Source organism: Laetiporus sulphureus (assembly GCF_001632365.1).
Source record: "Laetiporus sulphureus 93-53 unplaced genomic scaffold LAESUscaffold_29, whole genome shotgun sequence".
In the NCBI taxonomy this organism is placed as follows: Eukaryota; Fungi; Basidiomycota; class Agaricomycetes; order Polyporales; family Laetiporaceae; genus Laetiporus; species Laetiporus sulphureus.
In genome coordinates, this window is record NW_024468538.1 from 320,978 (window position 1) to 342,996 (window position 22,019).

At 51.9% G+C, this 22,019-nt stretch overlaps 11 protein-coding genes across 11 annotated transcripts; 4 read left to right on the top strand and 7 right to left on the bottom strand.

The window, feature by feature from the left end:
- Positions 1 to 331: 331 nt before the first annotated feature.
- On the bottom strand, positions 332 to 2,742 carry LAESUDRAFT_656814 (WD40 repeat-like protein; the record flags this gene model as incomplete). Its single annotated transcript, XM_040904645.1, has 7 exons — positions 332 to 401; positions 464 to 729; positions 785 to 1,004; positions 1,083 to 1,514; positions 1,567 to 1,881; positions 1,935 to 2,025; positions 2,199 to 2,742. 7 exons carry the CDS (start codon positions 2,740 to 2,742, stop codon positions 332 to 334), a joined length of 1,938 nt encoding a protein of 645 aa, XP_040762716.1.
- A 1,925-nt stretch (positions 2,743 to 4,667) lies between these two features.
- LAESUDRAFT_760711 (uncharacterized protein) lies at positions 4,668 to 5,563 on the top strand (the record flags this gene model as incomplete). Its single annotated transcript, XM_040912783.1, has 4 exons — positions 4,668 to 4,869; positions 4,923 to 5,070; positions 5,118 to 5,310; positions 5,363 to 5,563. 4 exons carry the CDS (start codon positions 4,668 to 4,670, stop codon positions 5,561 to 5,563), a joined length of 744 nt encoding a protein of 247 aa, XP_040762717.1.
- A 260-nt stretch (positions 5,564 to 5,823) lies between these two features.
- Positions 5,824 to 6,658, top strand: LAESUDRAFT_249535 (uncharacterized protein). Its single transcript, XM_040901738.1, has 2 exons — positions 5,824 to 6,522; positions 6,582 to 6,658. The coding sequence occupies exon 1, from the start codon at positions 6,021 to 6,023 to the stop codon at positions 6,498 to 6,500; it is 480 nt and encodes a 159-aa protein (XP_040762718.1). The 5' UTR covers positions 5,824 to 6,020; the 3' UTR covers positions 6,501 to 6,522; positions 6,582 to 6,658.
- LAESUDRAFT_249500 (uncharacterized protein) lies at positions 6,630 to 7,620 on the bottom strand. The gene has a single exon (XM_040901737.1). The coding sequence runs from the start codon at positions 7,481 to 7,483 to the stop codon at positions 6,758 to 6,760; it is 726 nt and encodes a 241-aa protein (XP_040762719.1). The 5' UTR covers positions 7,484 to 7,620; the 3' UTR covers positions 6,630 to 6,757.
- On the bottom strand, positions 7,620 to 8,313 carry LAESUDRAFT_249763 (uncharacterized protein). The gene is made up of 2 exons (XM_040901741.1): positions 8,102 to 8,313; positions 7,620 to 8,025 (listed from the first exon to the last, which is right to left on the bottom strand). The coding sequence occupies exons 1-2, from the start codon at positions 8,175 to 8,177 to the stop codon at positions 7,757 to 7,759; spliced, it is 345 nt and encodes a 114-aa protein (XP_040762720.1). The 5' UTR covers positions 8,178 to 8,313; the 3' UTR covers positions 7,620 to 7,756.
- Positions 8,314 to 9,261: 948 nt separating this feature from the next.
- On the bottom strand, positions 9,262 to 9,890 carry LAESUDRAFT_727555 (uncharacterized protein). Its single transcript, XM_040909244.1, has 2 exons — positions 9,733 to 9,890; positions 9,262 to 9,656 (listed from the first exon to the last, which is right to left on the bottom strand). The coding sequence occupies exons 1-2, from the start codon at positions 9,801 to 9,803 to the stop codon at positions 9,482 to 9,484; spliced, it is 246 nt and encodes an 81-aa protein (XP_040762721.1). The 5' UTR covers positions 9,804 to 9,890; the 3' UTR covers positions 9,262 to 9,481.
- A 1,472-nt stretch (positions 9,891 to 11,362) lies between these two features.
- Positions 11,363 to 13,155, bottom strand: LAESUDRAFT_813848 (uncharacterized protein; the record flags this gene model as incomplete). The annotated part of the gene is made up of 4 exons (XM_040914533.1): positions 13,027 to 13,155; positions 12,095 to 12,947; positions 11,647 to 12,043; positions 11,363 to 11,573 (listed from the first exon to the last, which is right to left on the bottom strand). The coding sequence occupies exons 1-4, from the start codon at positions 13,108 to 13,110 to the stop codon at positions 11,363 to 11,365; spliced, it is 1,545 nt and encodes a 514-aa protein (XP_040762722.1). The 5' UTR covers positions 13,111 to 13,155.
- Positions 13,156 to 13,292: 137 nt separating this feature from the next.
- On the top strand, positions 13,293 to 14,018 carry LAESUDRAFT_249687 (uncharacterized protein). The gene is made up of 3 exons (XM_040901740.1): positions 13,293 to 13,637; positions 13,711 to 13,819; positions 13,874 to 14,018. Exons 1-3 carry the CDS (start codon positions 13,414 to 13,416, stop codon positions 13,901 to 13,903), a joined length of 363 nt encoding a protein of 120 aa, XP_040762723.1. The 5' UTR covers positions 13,293 to 13,413; the 3' UTR covers positions 13,904 to 14,018.
- On the top strand, positions 13,946 to 14,881 carry LAESUDRAFT_760714 (cytochrome P450; the record flags this gene model as incomplete). The annotated part of the gene is made up of 4 exons (XM_040912784.1): positions 13,946 to 14,123; positions 14,166 to 14,517; positions 14,571 to 14,657; positions 14,725 to 14,881. 4 exons carry the CDS (start codon positions 13,946 to 13,948, stop codon positions 14,879 to 14,881), a joined length of 774 nt encoding a protein of 257 aa, XP_040762724.1.
- A 986-nt stretch (positions 14,882 to 15,867) lies between these two features.
- Positions 15,868 to 17,830, bottom strand: LAESUDRAFT_715271 (alpha/beta-hydrolase; the record flags this gene model as incomplete). Its single annotated transcript, XM_040907131.1, has 11 exons — positions 15,868 to 16,019; positions 16,099 to 16,531; positions 16,591 to 16,676; positions 16,722 to 16,875; positions 16,930 to 17,025; positions 17,081 to 17,091; positions 17,145 to 17,181; positions 17,236 to 17,347; positions 17,402 to 17,464; positions 17,529 to 17,541; positions 17,608 to 17,830. 11 exons carry the CDS (start codon positions 17,828 to 17,830, stop codon positions 15,868 to 15,870), a joined length of 1,380 nt encoding a protein of 459 aa, XP_040762725.1.
- A 1,458-nt stretch (positions 17,831 to 19,288) lies between these two features.
- On the bottom strand, positions 19,289 to 20,562 carry LAESUDRAFT_249617 (uncharacterized protein). The gene is made up of 5 exons (XM_040901739.1): positions 20,312 to 20,562; positions 20,140 to 20,199; positions 19,699 to 20,062; positions 19,430 to 19,638; positions 19,289 to 19,352 (listed from the first exon to the last, which is right to left on the bottom strand). The coding sequence occupies exons 1-4, from the start codon at positions 20,333 to 20,335 to the stop codon at positions 19,532 to 19,534; spliced, it is 555 nt and encodes a 184-aa protein (XP_040762726.1). The 5' UTR covers positions 20,336 to 20,562; the 3' UTR covers positions 19,289 to 19,352; positions 19,430 to 19,531.
- Between the last annotated feature and the right edge of the window lie 1,457 nt (positions 20,563 to 22,019).

The window sequence follows — 22,019 nt, forward strand, 5'->3', positions numbered from 1 at the left end:
AGAGAAGGGACAGTATAAGTGCAGCATTTATGATTTAACCCAACCATCGATTCATCAGCGGATACATAGCAGCCAGCATTCCAAACGGTCTGGTCCATGCGCGGCGCGTAAGTATATATACAACGACCGAGATATGATGCAGTCAGAACGGCAATATCGATGCAACAACCACTAGTATGTACAATATAATAATAAGCGTCCATGCAAGAAAGAGTGGAAGATGGGTATATATGATGCGAGCGTATGAATAACGCGCAAGTCGGTACAGTTAGCAATAATTGTGAAATGATCGACGTGTTAGTATATGCCGACGGAGAGTATGCCTCGGTCTTCAAACGAACAACGACACATCAAGGCCCTTTGAGAAGTCTAGTACAGCGATCTTCTGATCGTGCGACGTCCTAAATAGTCCAGTCATTAATATCCCCTTTCCTGGAATCACGGAACAAATGAAAGCACTCACGTCAAAATCCGACAGTGGTCAAACTTCACGTCGAATATATGGCTGACATGCGCGCCGCGGAACTCCCTCAGCATCTTTCCCGAATGAAGGTCCCACACCTTGATCGTCTTGTCGTAGCTCGCGCTCACAAGCCGCCCACTCCGCGGGTCAAATGCCAGAGCGCGCACAAGAAGGTCATGACCCGCTAGCGTCCGCAGACACGCGCCCGACGATGCCGACCATACTTTTATCTTGCAGTCGTTCGAGCCAGACACGATAAAATCATCCTATGCGACAGCGTCTCAGCAATGACCATGATTTCTTACTATGAGATATTCGCACCTTGAACTCTATACACGCCAGCCCGCGATCATGCCCCTCGAACACGCGCAGCCGTTCTCCCCGCACGATATCCCACAACATCATCTTCCCGTCCCCGCTCGCGCTCACAACCCGGCTGTCTTGCAGTCCTACGGCGTTCACCGGGCCCTCATGCCCTCGAAACGTGCAGTGCAGCTCAAGGCTCTTCCGGTCCCACACACGGATAAGCGCGTCTTTCGAACTAGGGCGAGAAGAAGGAAGAGGAATAGGTCAGCATTCGTCTGCACAACCACCTCGGCATCAGAGGAGAACAACTCACCAGCTCACGATCCAGTTCGCATCGATCTTTAAATCGAGTACGCCCCCACTGTGGCCCCTCAGCACCGCAGCGATGTCTGCAGTCACTTCATCCTGATTCTTGTCCCTCCTCGCCGTGCGTCCTTGCTCGAGACTCCTCACACGCGCACACAGCGACCATACACACACCGAACAGTCGCTTGACCCGCTCACCATGAACCCTCTTTTCCACCATCGTCCCTCCGTGTCCTCAAACAGTGATGCCGCATCGTCATCCTCGCCATCCTCCTCGTCAAACCTGTCCCAGTCCTTGTCGAACTTGAGGCACAAGACGCTCCCTCGGTGGCCCGTGAACGTCGCGAGGCAATCCCCCGTCTTGAGCTCCCACACTTTGATCGTCCGATCGCGCGAGCCTGTTATAATCCGCTTCGAGTCGAATTCCAAACAATATACACTGTTCAACCCAGTCAACTCAAAACCAGCGCCCTCGATGGAAAGTAGCACACCTGTCACCATGCCCACTCAATCTGTTCACCGTCGGCTCCCACGAGTGATCACGTTGTTCGTCCACATGCATGCTCATAATCGCCGGCGGCGCCGGCGCCCATCTCCGATCCAGCTCCATGCGCGTCCTGTATGTCTCGTACCAATTCACACCGAGCGGCGCCGGCACCAACGTCCTCGATACGGACAATAACCGCGGCGAATCAGAGTCAAGCGGCTTCATCCCGCGGCGTAGGTCAATGTTCCACCCGCCCAACCGGCGCTGCTCGAATAGCGCGCGCCATACTGCGTTGTCGCGGCACAGGCGGTTCCATGTCCTGCAATTGCGACATAGTGAGACCCCATTCACGAAGCCGCAGTCGCGACGTACCTTGACACCTGTAGAGACGCGAGCACGGCTGACAGGTCTAAGAAGGAGAGCACGTGGAGCGCGAGTTCGGTAGGGAGGTGTCCTACGATATCTGCGCAACACGGAGAGGATTAGCACAGAGAAACACGATCGTGAGGAAGTTTCTCAGAGGCCAATTCCGCGAGTATCGCCGTGATCGACGAATTAGATATATGAAGAGTGGGTTCGCGGCAACAGACAGCGGTAGAAACGAGTTCCGCAGGCGGAATACAGGAATAGACTCACCGGTTCCAGTGATCCTTGCGGCATCAATGAAGCACGCTTCGTCATCGATCAGCTCACCCTCCTCACCGTCCAGGGGAGGCATGTTGAAGTAATCTACGAACTCCCTGTACCCATCGTCCTCATCTATCGCGACGCGCACGTCGCGCCACGCCGATATCGGCCGACGCTTCCCTTTCCTGCCGGGCGAGCCCTCCCTGAGGGCGTCCAATATCCGCGGTATGATACCCATGCCAAGATTCAAACTTCGCGATGCCTTCGTAGACGTAGGGCTTGATGGACTGTTTCCAATCGAGGAATATCCACTTGTTTGTGGGTAGTATCCAGAAAGCGTGCGCCGGCCAGTCGACATGCAGCGCGGAGTGGTATCACCATCGCCATCCGCGGAATATGCAGATGCGAACGCATCTGTGCTCCAGCTAATGATAGAGTAGGTGTCCGTGCGGAAGCTGGGCGAGGGTGAAGGTGGGCGTGTAACAGTATACGCGCGGGGCACGGAAGCAAACGCGCCATCAATCGTCTCCAAATCTGCTCCCTCGAGAGCCATGCTGACACTTGCAGTACGCGAGGTCGACGGTTGGGGGCCGTCTAGGGGAAGGTCGAACGTGGTGAGGAATGGAGAGCCAAGGGTAGAATTGCACGTGTTGCCGAAGCGTGGCGTACGCTCAACTTCGCTGTGTGAGATGGTCATTCCGTGTGAGCGCAGGCGACTGGATGTGGCCATTGGTTGATAAACTCTTGAATTCGTTTGGTCGGGCGAGTAGGGGGAGCGAGCGATGGATGGCGACGACGCAGGGGATCCCTTAAGGGTGAGCAGCAGATCTTCGGATATGAGGCAGATAGGCAGATAGGCACAAAGGGGGGTTCGTCGTCAGCGAGTGTGAGAAGGATAGAGCAGGTGTGTTTAAGCTATTGAACAGTTGTAAGGACCGGCCAGCGACGAGAATATCTAGCAGTCGAGCCGGGCGGGATCTGGTGGTCCAGCCGTCTCAATGATCAATAAAATCAAGACTAGGTGGGTGCGTATCAGAGGACGACGAGGACGAGAATGGGGATGGAGGAGTCCTGAAGAATGAAAGAAGACGAGAACCCAACGTGCAGTGCGTGCAGTCAATGCGTCACACGTGATGTGGCCTGCTGTCACACACATGTCACGACTAAATCATCGCGCACAATGCCGACGACCTCATGCTACCTACCATGTTGCTTGCAACGCCGCTCTTCGCACCAGCAGGACAGTGGTAGTATCAGTCAGCACTGCAGCAGTCTGCCCGAAGCATCTTAATTGAACAAGCTCTCGCGTGTCTTCCAATCGCCAGATCTCGTCTCATTCTGCACCGACCGACTACTTACTACGAAGCCCTCTCGTTCGAAGCGTTGGGAAATAATACAAACGCAGAAACAACCGTTCAAACACGAGGTAATCAGAATTTGGATTAGCCAAGGAAGTTGCTAAGTGGGTTGCTGCGGATTGACCGAGCGATGAGTATGTAGGTGGCTATAGAACACGAATTGACGTAACACTTTGGTACGACGTGTTGATAAGACGAGTTCTGACAGAGATGCGAAACAGCGAAGGCGACTCCCCGCTGAGGATGGCACCAGAATTTCTGTTGCCGAGTCGCGCTGAGGGACGATCAAAGCAAGTACTTGAGAAAAGCAGGGACTGCATTCAAGGGAAAATTAGTGTGTCTTGGTCGCAACTCTAGTGACACAGAAGGACATTTGGAAGAACAAGCAGTGAAGATTGAGCTTGAAGCTTTGAAGAGGTGAGTGTAATCTTCGGGAGAGGAAATATCGAATATGATTATGTCTTGCTAGATACGGAAGCCAATCTGCCATATATAATATATTACAGAGAAGGCTCGGACTCTGTGTGTTCTACCTTTCTCACATGCTCATTCGACACTTGCGTACGAGCGCACGCTCCACTCTCTCGCCTACCTGCTCAACCTAAGTGCCTTCGTGGCCTCTGAAACTTATACAGCTTGCTCGATCCAAGCCTGGGCATATGGCACTGTCTACAGTGTGCAGGCCACATTGAGTATCATGTGTGTCATTTTATGATGGCGAGGACCGGCCAGAGAGCAAGCCCGACCAGATAGGCATTGAGCTCGTCATCGGTGAACGATTGATCAAGCGGTATGCCGGTGCACATATGCTAACATGTCGATAGATGTGATCAATCGGCAGCCAAAGAAGGAGAAGAATCTTTGAGGTACAGATGACAGTTCTTGATTCCCATGTTCGAGAGGTGCTTGTTGGTCTTGAACATGGGAATCAAGAAGGGTCGGTTGTACCTCAAAGACTCACCCCTTTCTTGGCTGCCGATTCACCCCATATCGACCATCTCTGTTAGCAGATTGATCGCATTCATCGACACGTTAGCATGAAGGTCGGTGCTGTTCTGGGTTCGTTTGGAACTCATGGAAAGTCTCAAAGCTATATCTCTAGAACGAAGCGGGCTCCAGAATGATCCTACATACCGTCCTTCTTACCGTTGCTGACATTGTGGTAGACGGTGCGAATAAACAGCCGGTGGCCATTCTTCCCGAATTCCGCCTAGCCGCAAGCGAGGGAGTTCTCATACGCAACCCCGAGACTCGGTTCGAGACCTGGCTCACAGGCACTGTGGATTACGGCATGTGTAATTACGAGTCAGAGGCCGCTCGCCGTAAGCCATCCATCATGTGTTTTAACCACCTCCACTAAGGTCTGTGATCACAGATCGAGTCTTTGCCGGCAAATTTCAGGATCTTCTGCCGTACATCAAGAGCCGAATCTTCTTGGTTGAAGCAAAGAAGGAGGACCACGACTTATGGCAGTACATACCTGAGGCTGCAAGCCAGGCTATCGTTATCAGCGAGGTTTCGGGGTGAGTGGAGTTTTGTTATATTGTCGCGGTTGCTTAAGACAGTCCAGGGAGAATGTTGTTCGTTTTGTTGTATCGGATGGTCAGAGCTGGATCTTCTGCCTCTTTGAGAAAGACAGCGATGGGACAAGGATTGTATACGAGGGGAATCCAATGCTGAAGATCATGTCGGGCGACGTTGCAAAGGGGGGAACGGTTTCCAAGGATAGCGTCAAGAAGATTGTGAGCTTGTTGCACCATTGGGTGGGTTCAATGTCCTTCTGTTGGAATTGTAGCTGATCGAGCGCATGTGCAGTTCGTTGATATGAGCGACCCGCTCGAAGATCCTCTTTATACTTTGCTGCGCAACCCTGCCCGCCAGCTCATGACGGACCCTGTCTCTAAAGACAGTCATCGCGAAGAATTCCGCGCCGAAGAAGATTTGAGCTGCAACCTTCCGTCGCAACCGCTTCAAGGGTGCTCAGACGGAAGACAGCGTAAAAAAAGAAAGTACTAGGACCCGTCTCCTCAATCCTCGTGGCGGCAACCCTCGTCACTTCTCTACGTTCTCGAATGCTGGATGAGAAGACCGAATATATCGCGGACTGGTCAAGGGAAAGTCCGAGGAGAGTCGAGAGCGTGGTAGAGAATCAGAGTATCTGTCAATTGATGGCGCAACATCATGAGTTCGCAAGTCCGTCTCCGGCTCCTGTACTATATACAAACTGTGGAACAATAATGACCTCGCGCTATCAGTAATAAAGTTCGAGAACGTGCCGGTATGTGACAACGTCCAGTGAGCCAGTGCAACTCCAATCTATCCACAACACTCGCATACCTCACTTGATTCCGTCATTCTAGCAACATTTCCAATCCAAACCTCCCGCGACCCCGATGTCCAATCCACAAGACATGCGGTGACGCCTCATCGAGCCCTGTGAGCTTCGCAAGCAGCTTGGCGTCCAGCCCAAGCTATGCGAGCGGTATGTGCACTTGATGAGATACCGATTTGGCGGGGGAATACCCAGCGCACGCGCTCGCATACCTCGACGCAGTCTTCCAATGGACGCTGCGATTGTATCCCAAAGTCATCGAACACGCCGTGGCCCGCCATCGTACCCCGCTTCCTACGTTTGCGCGACTCCGCCCCTCGCATCCACAAAGTGCTCGATATGCCACCAAAGGTACCGTCATTCACTCTCCATCTCCTGTGCGAGCGGCCTTCCATGCCCCTGCGTCGACATATCCCCACCTGTGCAGGCCAGATTGTCACTGTTCCGGCCCATTTCATAAAGCACGTCCCGCGCGCTCTGAAGGCTTTGATGCGAGGGCGTTCCAGCCAGCGCGCTGGATCGAGGAGGACGGATCCCGCTGTGCGCATAGGTGATTTAAGGCCGCCGGCACGCCCGGAAGTTCACACAAATGGGTATGTGACGCATCGGTCTTGGGTATAGGTTCGTGCTCGCGATGACCGAGGTGAGCGAATGCGCGTCGTCGATTGAGCGGTGTGCTGATGGGATGGTTGGTGCTGGTAGTCGTGCTGTGTGCGGTGATGCGCTTTAGATTGAGGACGAGCGGAAGACGAGGATCGAGGTGATCCCGGGCTGATCGAGCAGCTGCGTAGGTCACAGGGGAGGAGAGACAGTGAGGGCTCTTTTGAGCATCCAGCGGCTAGAATCGTTCGCTGCTGAGCGTGTATCGCCTGATCTTGTCATGTCGCCACGGGCCATTGCGTGGTATGGCGGCTTGATGTTATTTTTAGAGATTGTGGACGTCGTGCAGATACGAGCGTGGGAGCATGCACCTTGGCATGAAATAAAATATAGACCGCTTTGCCTTCGGGAGTCTCGAGGCGGAGATGCATTTGATGGATCCGCTGAGTTCGTCTCGGATCACTCATCCAAATCAATCTCCACTGCGATTCGCTGAAAGCGTCACCGGCAACGCCACGAAGACGACGAGATAGACGGGTAGACGACCATTGGGGAATTTTGACCAAGATCGTTTGGTCGACGGAGGCCTTGTGCGTTGGTTCCAGCCGATAGTCTGTACGTGAGAGCGTATGAATCGGGAATGTAGTGGTCGTGGGATGGTGATCGACGGCGGAGCATACGGCTTGGAAGACGTGGAAACCAGATGGAGAAGATAGATGTCTGAGCGTAGGAATAGCAATGGTGGTATGCGGGGAGCTTGACGCAGATATGTTATGTAGCAGCGCGTGATGTATATGGAGCAGGGGATCGCGAAAGAGAGCGCGATGCGTAGCTAAGAACTGCAGGACAGTACGGCACTTCGAAGAGCCGGAGAGACGAGGGTAGAAATTTTCGCGGACCACTTGAGTGTACCCTTCATTGTTGCCAGGGTGGGGGCACGACCACGAACGCGAGATGCATCGTCTGGATATACAACGGCCGCGGCGATCAAAAGGTGTCTTCATATCCACGTTCCCTCACTGTAGCGCTGCAGTTCCAATATCGCGACACAAGCCAATGCATGAGTCTAGACGTAAAATGTAGGATATTCACCGGAAGATACCTCGACTGGTCAGTCGTTGGAATAATGCTCGAAATTTCTCCTTCCAATATCCCCTGGCCGCTGTAACTGCCGCATCGGGATCTTCGGAATAAACTGCCGCATCGGGATCTGAGAATTTACAGTGCAAATTCTACTTTTCTCAGGTCCTCGAATCGATCGGATGAAAGATAATTGTCTATCTTTTCGTAGGGATCAAGCTGGTCCTCAAGCCAAGGTGTTGAAACTGATCCGCCAGATAAAAATGGCGTGAATGCAGGACATTCATAGATGGGCATGAATCCCGGTCATTGAACAATATCACGATTTCTTGAAGCTGGCGTGATTTGATTGAAAGTAAGCATCTACACAATGTGTTCAAATCAGAATGTTCACGAATGTCGACATTGGTGAGCCATAGTCTCCGCAGTGAGGTATCGTGAGTGGAGGATAGCGGCGCTGCCAAATCTGGGAAGACTCTCATTAGCAGAAATGCTTACATGAAACCAGAGCGCACACCTGCAAAAGACATCCATGTATCTACCTCTCTGTTTAGGCGAAAAAGGTCCAATCGCAGTTCCGAGAGTGAGCCGGAAGCAGCATCCAACAATCGCCGACATCTGTGTTCGTATTCTGATTCAGCCACATTGATTGTCTCCTTTATGATGAGTCTCCGCAAGATGCAAGTATGAGCAAGGAAGTCGACGAGTTCCTCAGGTTCCATCCCCCTGAGCGACAAGGACCTAATCTCGACGCGGTTGCGATATAGATCAAACATATCGTGGTGGAAGTGGTCATGTCTGAATCTCAGAAGGTCACATGTTTTGAGCTCGACCAGGCGGGGCAGAGCACAGATGAGGCGCCCGAAGACAGTGACCGACGGGAATGTGACATCATAGAGATCGAGGCGAGTTACAGAGAAGCCGGAGAGATGCTCGGCAGACTAGCCTGCATTGCCTCAAAGCATGCTGGTCGTTCCACAGATGGTGGATCACGTTCTCCCACACCTCGACCGGAAGCTGCGGCAGAGACACTGGTTCCATTCGTCGTGTGGGATTTCTAGGGGATTCACTTGTGTAATGTATAGGAAACGCCGGTAAAATTTGCTTCTCATGGCCACAGGAGTCCACAGATGTTCGATTCTGTTCTCCAGAAGCTTCACGTTCGGACGCCACAGCAGAGGCATTATGGCCACTGTTTCCACCTCGGATTCGTCTTCGAATTTCACCTCTGGTACTAGTACCTGGATCTCGCCTGCCTTGCCCTTGCCCCTGATCCAACGCAGCATAGCACGTAAACGGTCGAGAACGCGTACACGGAGCTTTCCCACTCACCGCTGGCTCACGACTTCGCATTTTGTACACGTCGTACCCTGAAGCGTATTTCAGATACTGTTCGGAGGATGCCATAGCGTTCTATCAAGTGGTGGGAGATGGTCGCAGGTGTGAGTCTCCAGGCCAGCTTTCGAGCTATATGTATTCATCTCATCGCATTGCAGCGTGCCTCCGTATGCAGTGTCTTCTATGAGTGCACACACGGTCCACAGATCCGCGTGCAATGCAGCTGCTGCACAGCCATGTTTAGGCCACACGCAATCGGTGAATTGGGATGCTTACTGAAGGTGCTATACATGCGCCATCTGTTCATGGGTGATGCACAGCCCAGCGGTATATTAAGCAGTCGACGAGCCAAGATCATGCGTATTTTGATGCAGGGGCAGAGACGAACAAAATACGAGGCATGACATGCACAGCGCAATAATCTCATTTTCTCCAAGTCGATTATTGCATTTTAAATACGTCCATACAGCTCAGGCACATTGCAGCATGCATGCTCAGGATTTGACGTGCCTTGCGGACGGATAGACATTAATGGAAGCTCATCTGGCTTCCCATATGCAGTACCCGATTATGTAGAAGCTCTCTCATGTCTTGAAAGCTTTGCCGAAATTGCTGCACCATTTCGAAGTTCGCGACGATTCTGCAAACCGAACGACAGTTGTTCTGCATAGCTTCACAGACACGCTGCGCCTCAACGAAGATCGCAGCTGTGCGTAGAGCCAAGGGACAGAGGGAAGGAATAGGCGATGACTGGAGTAGCTTCGGGGCGCCGTGCGTTGCCACATACGCATCTTGTCAGAATATGATATCGGATCGATGGTATTAGACCACATACCGTAAACTTTGTCGACATGCTTCAAGCTGAATGCATTGCTGCACTGTCACGGACACCACGAGTGCGGTCATGAGGTTTCCTGCCCGTCATTGCCGCTGAGGCTACACTACTGGTACACGACTCGCTTTATCAGCACCGCAGTCTGCGCAGGAGGCACGCACGCACGTCTGCAAGATGCAGGTAAAAAATGCGTGGCCGTTCGGGTGCCTGCATTCCTAGGAGCTGCGCCTGCGCCCCGTCAATCCCAATCAACGGTTGAATGGAAGCATTAGCTGACGCACCGCATTCATGCCGCATCCGTGATGTCAGGAGCATCTGCAGACAACAACAGTCATCCCACGTTCCGAACATCCGGGCAGTACTAGTCCACAACGCGGCCGCTTCTCGAGCTGTCAGCCAAGGAAACTGCATCGAGTAGTATGCTCATGCTGCAGATTGCGACTATCACATGCTCGGCATTATTTTCCAGGAAGAGCGAACAATGGTGCACGACAGATGGTGCTGGTGAGAAGCTGAATAGCAATGTGTGACGGCGGATCGGCCGCGACGGAGATGACAAGGGACGACAATGCTTTGGTCGCTCACATTACGCGTGCACATTGGGAATGTTGTACATAGCGTCTTCGCCTGCCTACGAGCGCAGTGCCTGCATAGCAAGGACTGGGTTAATTTGAGGCTGTACAAGACGACGTACGATGACAGCATTGCGGCTTTATTGAATGAATGTACGTACTACGCCACGCCGCAAGAAGCAGGTAGGTGACACAAAGCTGTCAGGATGTCCGTGTAGCACCTGCGCTACTTCGTTAGTTAGTCTGTATACTGCCCATGCTGTGTTCAATAGAAACGTCTGCTGACACCGCTTTCATGCCACATCTGTGAACGAGGGTCCTGTGGAGGCGAGAACGGCCAACCCTACACTGCTCATCATCTAGGCGGTGATAGCCGACCGTTCATTTCTTCGAGTTTCGGGAAGGGAAGGCTCCTCAAGTCATCCTGGGCTAATCTAGCAACTGTGGGTCACAGGGGAGCAGAGATGGTGAGGGCCCTTTTGAGCATCCGGCAGCTAGAGTCAGTCCGCGACTGAACCTGCATCGGTTGGTCATGGTTCGGTGCGTGGTATAGTTGACGTTATCTGCAGCGATTGTGGACGTCGTGCAGATACGAGCACGGGAACGCGCACCATGGCACGATATGAAATATCAGGCCACTTCGCCTCCAAGAGTCTCTCGATGGAGACGCATCCGATGGACCTCCTGTGTCCGTGAGGAATCACTCGTCCAAACGCGGGGCGCTCCTGCGACTCTCGGAACTAAGCCCGTAGAGTGGGCCTTGCCAGCATCGTAAGGAAGACAACAAAATGGACGCATAGACGTCTTTTGGAGGATTCCGACCGGGATTGTCTGGCCGCCACGGAGAGCTTGTGTTAATTCCAGCGGGTAGGGTGCAGTAGAGAGCGTATGAATGGGGAATGTAGTGGTCGTGGAATGAGCGGTTGTTAACAGAGCATATGGAAGTGGAGACGAGATGGAGAAGATAGATGTCTGAGTGTCCTCATGGCGATGGTGGTACGTACGAAAACAGATGCAGGAATTTGCATATATGTTATGTAGTGGCGCATGATATATTGCTAATTGTAGGAGGGATCGCGTACCGAGAGCCCGCAGGACCATACGACACTTCGAGGAGCCGGAAAGACGAGGGTAGAAGCCTTCGCGGTCCAGTTGAGGGTAACTTTCATCGTTGCCAGAGTGGAGACGTGACCAGGAATGCGAGAAGCATCTGCTGTAGATACAACGGCCGCGATAATCAAAAGTTGTCTTCGTACCCAGGTCCCGTCACTGTGGCGCTGCAGTTCCAATAAGGCGATGCATATCAATGCGTGAGTCTAGGCATAAAATATAAGATACTCACCAGAGGATACCTCGCTCAGTCAGTCGTGGGAACAACGGTGCAAAGATCTGCTTCCACTGCTCCTCAACCGCTGTAATAGCTTCCACGCTGTCAAGAACAGCTGAAAGTGCAAATTCTACTTTGCTCAGTGTCCTGAATGGATCGGATGAAAGATAATTATCCATCTCTTCGTGGTGAGCAGACTCGTGATTTCTGAACATGTTCTTCACTTTCTCTATAATTTCAGTTGGGCTAGAAAGCCAAATAAACACTATCACAATTTCTCGAAGCTGGTTTGATTCGATTGAAAGTAAGGCTTGACCAAAGCTGTCCAGGTCAGAATCTTGAGGGATGTTCTTGAGGCATAGCCACAGTCTCTGCAGCGAAATATTGTGAGCGAGGGATAGCACCGAACGTTCTGGAGAGACTCTGATCAGCAGAAATGCTTACATGAAACCAGAATGCATACCTGCAGCAGACACCTCTGTATCTGTCTGTCGTTCTGATTGACCAAGCTCCAAAAGCAGTTGCAGTTCTGAGAGCGATCCAGATGCAGCATTCAATAGTCGCTGAAATTCCCCTTTGAATCGTCCATGATGATAGAAATGATCATAGCGGAAAATGCATCTTTGCAAGTGACTCGAGATGCAAGGATGAGCAAGGAAGTCCATGAGTTTCTCAGATTCTAGTGGCGGATACTCGAGCCACAAGGACCTGATCGTGACGCGATTGCGATATAAACCAAACGTATCGCGGTGGAATTGGTCATGTGTGAAATCCATATTGTCGCATTCGAGCTCGACCAGGCAGGGCAGCGCACAGACGAGGCGCCCAAAGATGGTGACCGACGGGAATGTGACATCATGAAGATCGAGGCGAGTGACGGAGAAGGCGGAGAGGTGCACAAAAATGTCTTTGTGCATCGTCCATGGCTTCCACTCTGAATTCCAGATTCTGAGCCGCTCGAGCTCGGGCAGCTTCCGAGCGAGCAGGATCGCCGCCGGCCACAGTGTTGACAAATCGATTATTCGATGTGGGAAATCGCCTATGAACATATCGTGCGCCCGTTTCGACAGCTCGGGCGTCTGCTTCAGTTCCTTTGCATACGCCTTTACACCCCGAACAGTGTTGATCATGATTTTCCTGTGCAAATGGAAGCGACAGGGAGGGTACCATGCTCGGCAGACGAGGCTGCACTGCGCCAAAGCGTACTGGTCGTCCCACAGATGATTGATCACATTCTCCCACACCTCGACCGGAAGCTGCGGTAAAGGTCTCATTGCCGACATGCCAGTCTCGCCTACCTTGCCCTCGCCCTCGATCTAACGCAGCATAGTACGTAAATGGTCAAGAGCGCATACATCGGAGTTTGCCTACTCCGAGAAGTACTCAAGTACTCACTATTCGTACAAGCCGTTTTGAGTTGATTTTCCATCCTCTCGTCCCGTCCTCGAGGCATTCCAGCTTCTGTTTGAAGGATTCCATAGCGTTTGAGCAGATAGTGGTGGAGGATGGTCACGGGCGTAAATTCCAAGCCCACTTTTAAATTGATATAAGCAAAGGGGCACTAAGCGCGCGGATTGTGGCACGAAAGCAGCAAATTCCCCAGGTCTGGCTCAAGAAATTCTCCGAACACGGATAGGGTGTCCGCCTGATTGACGTGCTAAGCGAATTAAACAAGATGACACTCCATGCCGTGGGCGCTGCAGGTGATCTTTCCCACTAGGAAATTATGGTGCGGTTCCGGCGTTAGCCAGCCACCATCTTCCTGTCTCATGGGCGCAAGAAATGAGATCTGAGAGACCGGTTAGGGCCACAAAAGACCGGGGAGTACAATATTACAGCTGCGTATTTATTTTTATACAACATTCCGCTCTCCCATACTCGCCCGCTCTGTTTCCAGGTACCGCCCTGCGACGCCTTTCAGGCTTCAGCTGTCGCTTCGGCGCCCGTGCATTGAGCACGGTTCCACGTCGGTCGGCCACTTCTAACTTCCCTCCTCTTGTTCGCGTGTATGTACATATGAGCTGAACGACGCGTCAAAGATTTGATCATAAACTGGACATCTTGCGCTCCGATGGGCAGCCTGCCTAACGAGCTCGCCGATGCTTTCCGGGCTATTTTCGCTCCTCCGACTGGCAAGCCGTCGGTGTTTATTGTGCTTCGCTCCCTGTTTCCTCCTCTTCGATACCTCGTAAGTCCTCACCATCTCAGTCTTGCCTTCTCGTCTCTCTCACCTCTCACACAGTCGCACCTTGGCAGCCAACCGAAAGAATGAGGCGCATCGTGGCAGCCAGAGCGGTGATCTATCGGTATCGGCATGCAGCTGCTCGTGGAGAAGAAGCACATTCTGGAGGCCATGGCAGAAGACGAAAGAGCCGAGCCGAGGCGTTTGGCGAACCGCAATTTGTTGAGTCTGTTGCTGAGAACGAACCTGGCGGCCGACATTCCTATAGACCAGAGGGTCACTGACGAGGAACCGGAGGAAGTACTAGCCCGTGCGTGACACCCTCTAATATGAGTGCAATCTCGCTGATCAGACTATCTCAGAGATATCGACATGCGTTTGTATCATATTCTGCCGTTATTCACGCTCTCCCTCCAACTATCTAGCTTCTTGACCGCCGGATACGAAATGACTGGCAATGCGGCGATGTGGTGCCTGTACGTGCTGACTCAGGGCGCTGAACTGCAGCAGAAACTATACGCCGAACTGAGCGAGATGCACTTCGACAGTCCGTCGATGGATGACCTCCAAGCACTGCCGTTTCCGGATATCGTCGTCCGTGAATCTCTGCGACTGCATATCCCTGTACCATCCGGCCTCAGGGTCGCGGTCACCCCTTCAGAAGCCATTTTGCGACTTGCATGGGCAAATCCCTACAGAATCGAGTAAGAAGTTGGAGCATACCTTGTGGTGGCTGCGCTGATCTGAGATGCGACAGCATTCCGAAAGGCACGACGACCGACATCGCACTCCTGGCCCTGAACACGTCGAAGAGCTTATGCGGCGAGGATGCCTTGGAATTTAGGTGCGTGACGAACCACTTGCGTATCGCACTCCGGTCTTTAATGTTCTTTTTTTTTTTTGGCACACAGACCTGAGCGTTGGAAGGCCGTTCCGGACACCGCGCATTACTGCTCACCTTTCCTCTCTCTTCTCTCCCTACACGGCGGCCTCCACCGGTCCAGCATGCGTTTGGCCTCTACACTTCTCACTCCGCATTCCGGGCAGCATCAGGGTGAGCATCTGTAGGCGCACTGTGCTCATGCTCTTCTATATGTGCGATTCTCACATGGTTCCCTCGCACTCATGAGGCGTTCCGACTGCCCTCAACGCTATGCACTCGACTTCCGACCAACGCCGCTGATACCTCGTCTGACCTGTCAAGGCCCATGCTGCCCGCCACTATGCCCTGCTATCGCACTCGCCATCAACAACAATCCCGCTCGTTTGCATTTTCCTCGAGCTTGTGATGATGCGGTTGCTGCGGAGCTATGATTGTTCCAGTGCTTACAGCCCATTGAGCCGTGCTAGTATCCTCGGTGTATATAACATGAATCAGTCTACTTCCTCGTGCCCGCCGTGTTCCCCATCGATTGGCCACGCTCACGATCGCAGAGAGATTCGAAGATATATTTCGTCAGTCTACGAAATATATGTGCACGCGGGCAGTGGGAACATGAGTGCGTCGGGCGAGAGTCAGGGAATTGAACGATGATGACGATCCCTCCTTACCACCTTCTCTAGTCAATATCGCAAGCAATGATATCAATCATATTTCAGCGACATGTCCATTTGTTAGCACAGATGAACTGTACGTACGAGCATTTCATCGGCATCTCTATTCGTTCCTTCAGAGAAGCTAAAGTATCGTTTTCGTCCAAGGTACACTGGCTAGCGCAGTATCCACATCCCATGCACAGGCATACGTGCGTTGTACACGACCAATGTTAACCCCAAAGCCTCATGGATCACCATTTTTCAGTTCATATCAACAAACAAAGCCATGCTTGCCGCACTGTTTGCTTTCACTTCGCATCAAGCAATGAACAAAGTGTGGTGGATATAAACCTGTCATTTCCATGCAAAGCAGTCGAACATATCTTAACGGCACTAGTCGGTCAAGATTGTAATCGTACATACGTCAAACAAAACTACACCTCAAAACTCGTAGAAGTGCCTTGAATTCGATATACGCTACTTGACATTGTCTTCCTGACGCCATGCAACTCGAAGCATCACGCAGAAGCAAGCGCAGCTGCGTCCTCCACCTTCTCCAAATCCGCATCGTTTGGAGGCTCTACGTCGGCTACAACCCATTCAACTGGAACTGTACTCTTGAGGCCAGAAATGGAAGCATTGTATAGGTTCTGGAAATACTTTTCCGGGTCTACGATTACAATCTCGAATGTCAGCCATACATGCATTGCATGTTTAAGTCGGCCTTGGCAGCAAAGAATAAAACTCACCATGGTTTGAGCCATCGAATGGTGGAAACTTCACTTCGGGCTGCGTACCAATCTCTGTCGGGAGCGCTTTTGGCGGGTTGATTTCGTATCCATTGTCAATATGGTTCCACGTGCTGATAAAGGGAATGACAGGAGGCACGTCCGTCACCGGGTCACCTTTGTTCACTATGCGCCACGATTGCCCCATGTGGTTGTCCAATGCGGTCTTGTAGTTCTGCGCCCAGCTAATGTTATCCTCGACACCACCTACGCGAGGGCATCCGAAGGCATAGAGGTCGCGTAGAACAAACTGACGCTCCTTGAGCTGGGAGAAAAAGAGCGCAAGCTCGGCGTGCTCATCGTCTTCGGGCTTGAGCTCAGTGGGGGCATTGTTGTAGAGACGCATGAGCTCGGAGTAGCAGAGAGTTGCGTACGCAGCTCCAAGAGAGTGTCCCTAGCATGCGCAGTCAGCATGACTCAAGAAATGTTTGATAAATACGTCGTGGGACGAACCGTAGAGTGGAGGTTGATTGTAATACCCTCAGGGACCTTGTAAGTCTGCAGGAAGGCATCGACCATGTCCTTGATATAATCTAGGTCTAAATTGAATATTAAGACTCGCAGAGAACACTAACAGGACGTACCGAGCGGGGCAGATCCGATTCCAGGGAATTTGACGAACATTGTTTGGTAAAACCCTCTGTGAAGCGGAGATCCCCAGAGAATCTTGCCCTTGGCCTTCATCATCGGGAAATCCAAGTCAACGAGAACCTCTTTCCAGTTTTTACCATTCGTTCCCTATCCGACGACGACTCAAAGAGGTGATATATAGCAGGAAGAGAGAGAGCTTACCTTAAAAGCGAGGCCTAAAAACGGCTTATTTGTGTCTTTGGGCCAGAAAACACCAGCGTATGGGCCACTCAAAAAGGGACGCCCTTCAGGGGAGTACTATAAAGATATCAATGCCCATGAATGACGCATTTGACCCCGGGAATTACCACACCGTCAAGAGATCTATGGAGCCATTTTCAATGTCAGAATTCGAGCAGTAAGGGCACTTGACATACCACAGATGACTTCGAATTCGAGGCCCCAGAGAGCGGCCTATAATTTTAAACGTTCTGTACCTGTCGGTCGATGAAGAGATCATGGACTTACTATTTGCTTTATTTCAGTCTGCGAGTCTGCAAGGAGCTGCAGTGCACGTTCATCGGCCTCGTTGGTCCTTCGACGCGCCTCAGCCACGGCCTGGAACACTGTATCGTTATCCCTATAGTTGTGAGTGAGTGCACGAATTAAATACAACCAGTGCAAAGAGCTGTACCTGAGATAGACGGCTGCACTCTCTAGCAAGGTCAAAACTCCGATATTCCAGCCGATGGTGGTTCTAAAGCAGAGTTAATTCCCAATGAAGGCATGCAACTATCGAACATCTGCGCAATACGACTTACGAGCTAATAGCCTCTGATGGGCAGAAACGAGATTGATTCCATCAATAACCCGAAACTATGGAGAGGCAGGGAAATTCACGGCTTGCGACGGCCTCTGCAATCTGCACGCTTGCCTGCTTCGACCAGTCTACGAGCTGGTCGTATAGAGACGGAGCGCCAGGAGGCAACGGCAAAGGGGTACCAGGGATGTGCGTTCGGGAAATTTCTACCTCGCGGAGCTGCTTAAGATGGTTCTTCCGCAGCGTCCGCTTGAAGCTTTCGTGCGGGGGCAGACTTGATGGCAGCGGAAATGTTGCAGACATGATGAGCGTTGAGCTGAAGCAGTCGCAAATGAATGAGAATGAAAACGGGAATGAGGTCCTCGGTCTTGTTCGCGATGTCCGCTTCTTTATAGACCTCCTACGTCTGGCAGAACTGGCTTCGAATTGTGCTTTCGGGCGTCCGTGAAGTTTTGCATGTATGTATGTAGTCCGATCCGAGCATACCGCATGGACAGAAGAGGCATTTCACTTTATCTGACATCGACCATGACATCGCCGGCAGAATACAGAAGACAGGCATGGTCTTCTTTCTGGTCAGAATATTGGTCATGCACTATCTAACCTATTCATACGCTCGCACGATCTCCTTCTTACCTCTCTTCCTAGATAACCTTCTGCTCCACAGGTACATTGCATGCCCATATTCGACTTCCACGAGGCGTGGTGTGGGATGCGAATACTGCGTGGCGGGTCATGCATTCAGCACTAGCGGTGCGTCTGTGCGTCGACGCTGGCCTCGAACGTAAGCCAGCGATCGTCTGGTGACATCCTGCGCTTCGTGCATTGGAGAGGTAGAGCATCAAGGATGCTGTTTTCGGTTACGTGTGGGCGCCCTGGTTTGCTCGCCCCCTCGCTCGCAGGCGGATGGTGTTCTTGGCCATGGACGGATCAATCGCTGGCTGCAGGCTGAGTTATTAGGTTACTGCAAAAGAGGGTGCACTTATGCAGCGTTGCAATGTTTGCTGCATCGATAATCGATCTTTGTCCATGAGCGCTTTACCATTCCAGTACTCACCGTTGTCTCAAGCCTTTGCACTTCGAGCATGCCATCCCCTGTAGCTCTGGTGATGTGTTTCGGGTCCTGTTCGGAGGATGCCATAGTGTTGTTGATGTCTAATCGAGTCAGATGGTCGCAGGTATGTGATTTTCCAGGCCAGCTTTCGAGATATATCTATCTATCTCATCGTATTGCAACGTGATTCCATATGCAGGGTCTTCAAGGAACCCACCGTCCACACATTACCGCATGCAAGGCAGCTGCTGCACAGCCGTGTTAAGCCACACACACAATCGGTGAATCGGGATGCTTACTGAAGGTACTGTACGTGTGCCATCTGTTTAGATAATGCACATCCCAGAGGAATATTTAGCAGTCGACGAGCCAGGATCATGTGTGGGCAGCGACGAACACGGACAAAACATGAAGTGTGACGCGCACAGCGCGATGATTTCATTTTCTCCGAATCGGTAAGTGCGTCCTTAAATATGTCCATACAGCTCAGGCGCATTAAAGTATGCAGACTCAGGGTTCTACGTGCCTTGCGAACAGATAGACATTGACGGAAGGTCATATGCCTTCCCATAGTCAGCACGCGACTACAAGCTTCCTCATGTCTTGAAGGCTCTGCCGACATTGCTGGGCCGTTTCGAAATTCGCGACGATTCTGCGAACAGAACGACCATTGTTCGGCATAGCTTCACAAACGCGCTATGCCCCAACAAACATCGCACCTCTGCGCACTGCCAAGGGATAAAGGAACGGCAAACGGGATGACTGGAGTAGCTTCAGGGCGCCGCGCGTTACCACATACGCTCTTGTCAGGATATGATATCAGATCAATGGTGTCAGACCGCACATACCGTAATTGGGCCTGTGCTTCATCAAGGTGACCATATCGCCGGCAGCCGCACACCACGAGTATGGTCATGACGTTGCCTGCGGTCATTGCCGCTGAGGCTATACTACTGTATGCGATCCCTTAGAGCAGTGCCACAGTCTGCGGGGGACGCATGCATGCAGGTTCGCAAGATGCGGATGGGAAATGTATACCGTCCGGGCGCCAAAATACCTAGCAGCTGCGCCCCGTCAATCCCACCCAACGGATGAACGGATGCGTTCGCTGACGCACCGCATTCCTCCCACATCTGCGATGCCAGAATAATTTGCAGACAACGACAGCCATCTGACGTGCCGAACATCCAGGCAGTACTAGTCCACAAAGTGACCGACTCCCTCGAGCTGTCAGCCAGAGAAACTGCTCGAAGTTGTATGCTCATGCTGCAAATTGCGACTATGACACGCTTGACGTTGTATCTCGGGAAGAGAGAACCTGGTGTGCGACAGGTGGTGCTGGTGAAAAGCTGAATAGCAATGTGTGTGACGCCGAATCGTCTGCAACGGAGACGACAAAGGGCGACAATGACTCCTTGGCCGCTCACATTACGCGTGTACATTGTACATAGCGCCGCTTCGCCGGCCTCCGAGCGCAGTGCCTGCATAGCAAGGACTGGGTTAATTTGAGGCTATACGAGATGACGGCATTGTGGCTTTATTGAATGGATGTACGTACTACGCGAGGCCGAAAGAAGCAGAGAGGTGGCACAAAGCTGTCAGGATGTCCGTATAGTATCTGCACTACCGTGTCAGTCTGTATACTGCCCATGCTGGGTTTAATAGAAACGTCTGCTGACACAACACTCGCATGCCCTGTGAAGGCGAGGATGGCCAACTGCAGTGCTCACCATCCAGGCGGTGATAGTAGACATTTCATTTCTTCGAGCTGTCAGCCAGGGAAGGTTTCTCGATGCAGATGGTCATGCAAGCACAGCGGTACGAGCATGCACCCACATTGCAAGCTCGCGTGTGGATCCCGTACTACCGAGCATAGTTGCCTAAAAAGAGAGCTCCACTACAGAACGTGGTATCGGAAGCGAGGACGACCGAGAACGTTGACGCGATGTTGAGGCTTACTTGTCCTGCTCGAGAGTCAAAGCCAGCGTTGAATTGATTACAAGCGCTGAGCCTGCGCACAAGGTGACATTGCGCGCTACTGAGGATTCGTGCGTTCCATCATGTCTGCAGTGGCCTTTAGTCATTTGATGAGGCGTACTTCATCTTGAATCTCGTAGCTTACCATTTGTGGACGCTCGAGCAGTCATGAACCATATGGTCCTCGCCTCACTCAGCCAGCGACGCTCTCAGAAAGCACTCTGCTCGCTTTGCTAGCTCAACTGCCTTCTCCTTCGCGTCCGTCCGACGAGAACCTCGCTGTGCTCAATCCTTGTGCGCTGATACTGACAATCCCAAGCACAAAGAACAGGCAAGCTCCAATGCGTTCGTCGCCATCCTATCCATGGAGCAGTACTGGACTGCTCCCGTGCTGGCCGGCCGCAGAAATGTACCTATTTGCACTTGTAGTGCACGAGATGGAGATCGCTGAACCATCACGAATGGAGCAGAAGAAGCGTGCTGTAACTTGAGGTGTTTGTGCATCCCGCCGACGGGCGTTCGTGTGGTGACCGGCCGTCGCAGTATGGAAGGGCGGCAGTCCAGCGTTCTCATGGGAAGAAGTATGTTACGATGGAGATACTCATTGTGCGTGCTGGATCATATTGGTGGAGGGCTTCTGCTGACCTGTCTTGCTCATTAGTTGATTTCATGGGATGTTTTGTAGCGTTATCTTTCGCGACTCTGCATCTACTCTCACTTCACGAATGTACTCTGCCTTCGCGTCACCAATGCCGCACTTTGCGACTCCTACTCTAGTCCGTTCACTTGCGCGTTAGGCCTTGCAATCGTTATTTTGCTTGATATCTCTAGTAAGCCTCTCCTCGATAGTAGATCGAGCATGGACGTCCGCTATGAGTACGAAGACGTCGAACCTATTGATTTTTGCTTGGCATGCCATTGTTTTCACTATTGCTAGTCCATACGTGCGATGACTACCGAGTGTCAGTTTAGCCGATCGAGTCGTTCGCATCTGCAGACTTCCGCCAGGTGCTGATTGTGTGAGATTCAGTATTCGCAGGAGGTGCATGCGTTTGTCACGAGGTCCCTCAAAACAATCCTATGACTTCTACACTATGCACAGCAAGTATCACTCCATCGCAAACTGCATGGGTTCCTCCACGGATTTCCATTTGGTCACAGATCCATATCAAACGATGACTGTATCTGCACTCATCCTCAACGCACCTCCGGCTTTTAGCAAAGCTCGAGGAGAATATCGAGGAGATCACCAACGCACTGGCGGGAAATTCGTGGAATACGAGCAAGCCGGTGGCATCTCGGGGGGAAGGGGGACGCGAAGCACACCATCGCGTCACTATATGCGGTCCAGCCAGGCTGACGTTCAGCAAAAATTTCAGAACCTCGACAATCCTCTGTGTGATCGCAGCTGGGTCCCTTGCACAGAGCGTGTTGCCATTACAAAGAGTGCATCTAATTTAT

What these genes read in the sequence shown, in the direction of transcription:
- LAESUDRAFT_249535 (XM_040901738.1), top strand. Translation starts at nt 6,021, where the DNA reads ATGCGAGCGGTATGTGCACTTGATGAGATACCGATTTGGCGGGGGAAT.
- LAESUDRAFT_249500 (XM_040901737.1), bottom strand. Translation starts at nt 7,483, where the DNA reads ATGAAGACACCTTTTGATCGCCGCGGCCGTTGTATATCCAGACGATGC.
- LAESUDRAFT_249763 (XM_040901741.1), bottom strand. Translation starts at nt 8,177, where the DNA reads ATGTCGGCGATTGTTGGATGCTGCTTCCGGCTCACTCTCGGAACTGCG. An exon ending in TTTTTCGCCTAAACAGAGAG is followed by an intron (nt 8,026 to 8,101) that starts GTAGATACATGG and finishes GAGTCTTCCCAG; the next exon opens with ATTTGGCAGCGCCGCTATCC.
- LAESUDRAFT_727555 (XM_040909244.1), bottom strand. Translation starts at nt 9,803, where the DNA reads ATGACCGCACTCGTGGTGTCCGTGACAGTGCAGCAATGCATTCAGCTT. An exon ending in GCATGTCGACAAAGTTTACG is followed by an intron (nt 9,657 to 9,732) that starts GTATGTGGTCTA and finishes GGCGCCCCGAAG; the next exon opens with CTACTCCAGTCATCGCCTAT.
- LAESUDRAFT_249687 (XM_040901740.1), top strand. Translation starts at nt 13,414, where the DNA reads ATGAGATCTGAGAGACCGGTTAGGGCCACAAAAGACCGGGGAGTACAA. An exon ending in TTCCCTCCTCTTGTTCGCGT is followed by an intron (nt 13,638 to 13,710) that starts GTATGTACATAT and finishes TCCGATGGGCAG; the next exon opens with CCTGCCTAACGAGCTCGCCG. An exon ending in TTCCTCCTCTTCGATACCTC is followed by an intron (nt 13,820 to 13,873) that starts GTAAGTCCTCAC and finishes CCTCTCACACAG; the next exon opens with TCGCACCTTGGCAGCCAACC.
- LAESUDRAFT_249617 (XM_040901739.1), bottom strand. Translation starts at nt 20,335, where the DNA reads ATGTCTACTATCACCGCCTGGATG. An exon ending in CTACTATCACCGCCTGGATG is followed by an intron (nt 20,200 to 20,311) that starts GTGAGCACTGCA and finishes ACGGTAGTGCAG; the next exon opens with ATACTATACGGACATCCTGA. An exon ending in GCAGATGTGGGAGGAATGCG is followed by an intron (nt 19,639 to 19,698) that starts GTGCGTCAGCGA and finishes CGCAGCTGCTAG; the next exon opens with GTATTTTGGCGCCCGGACGG.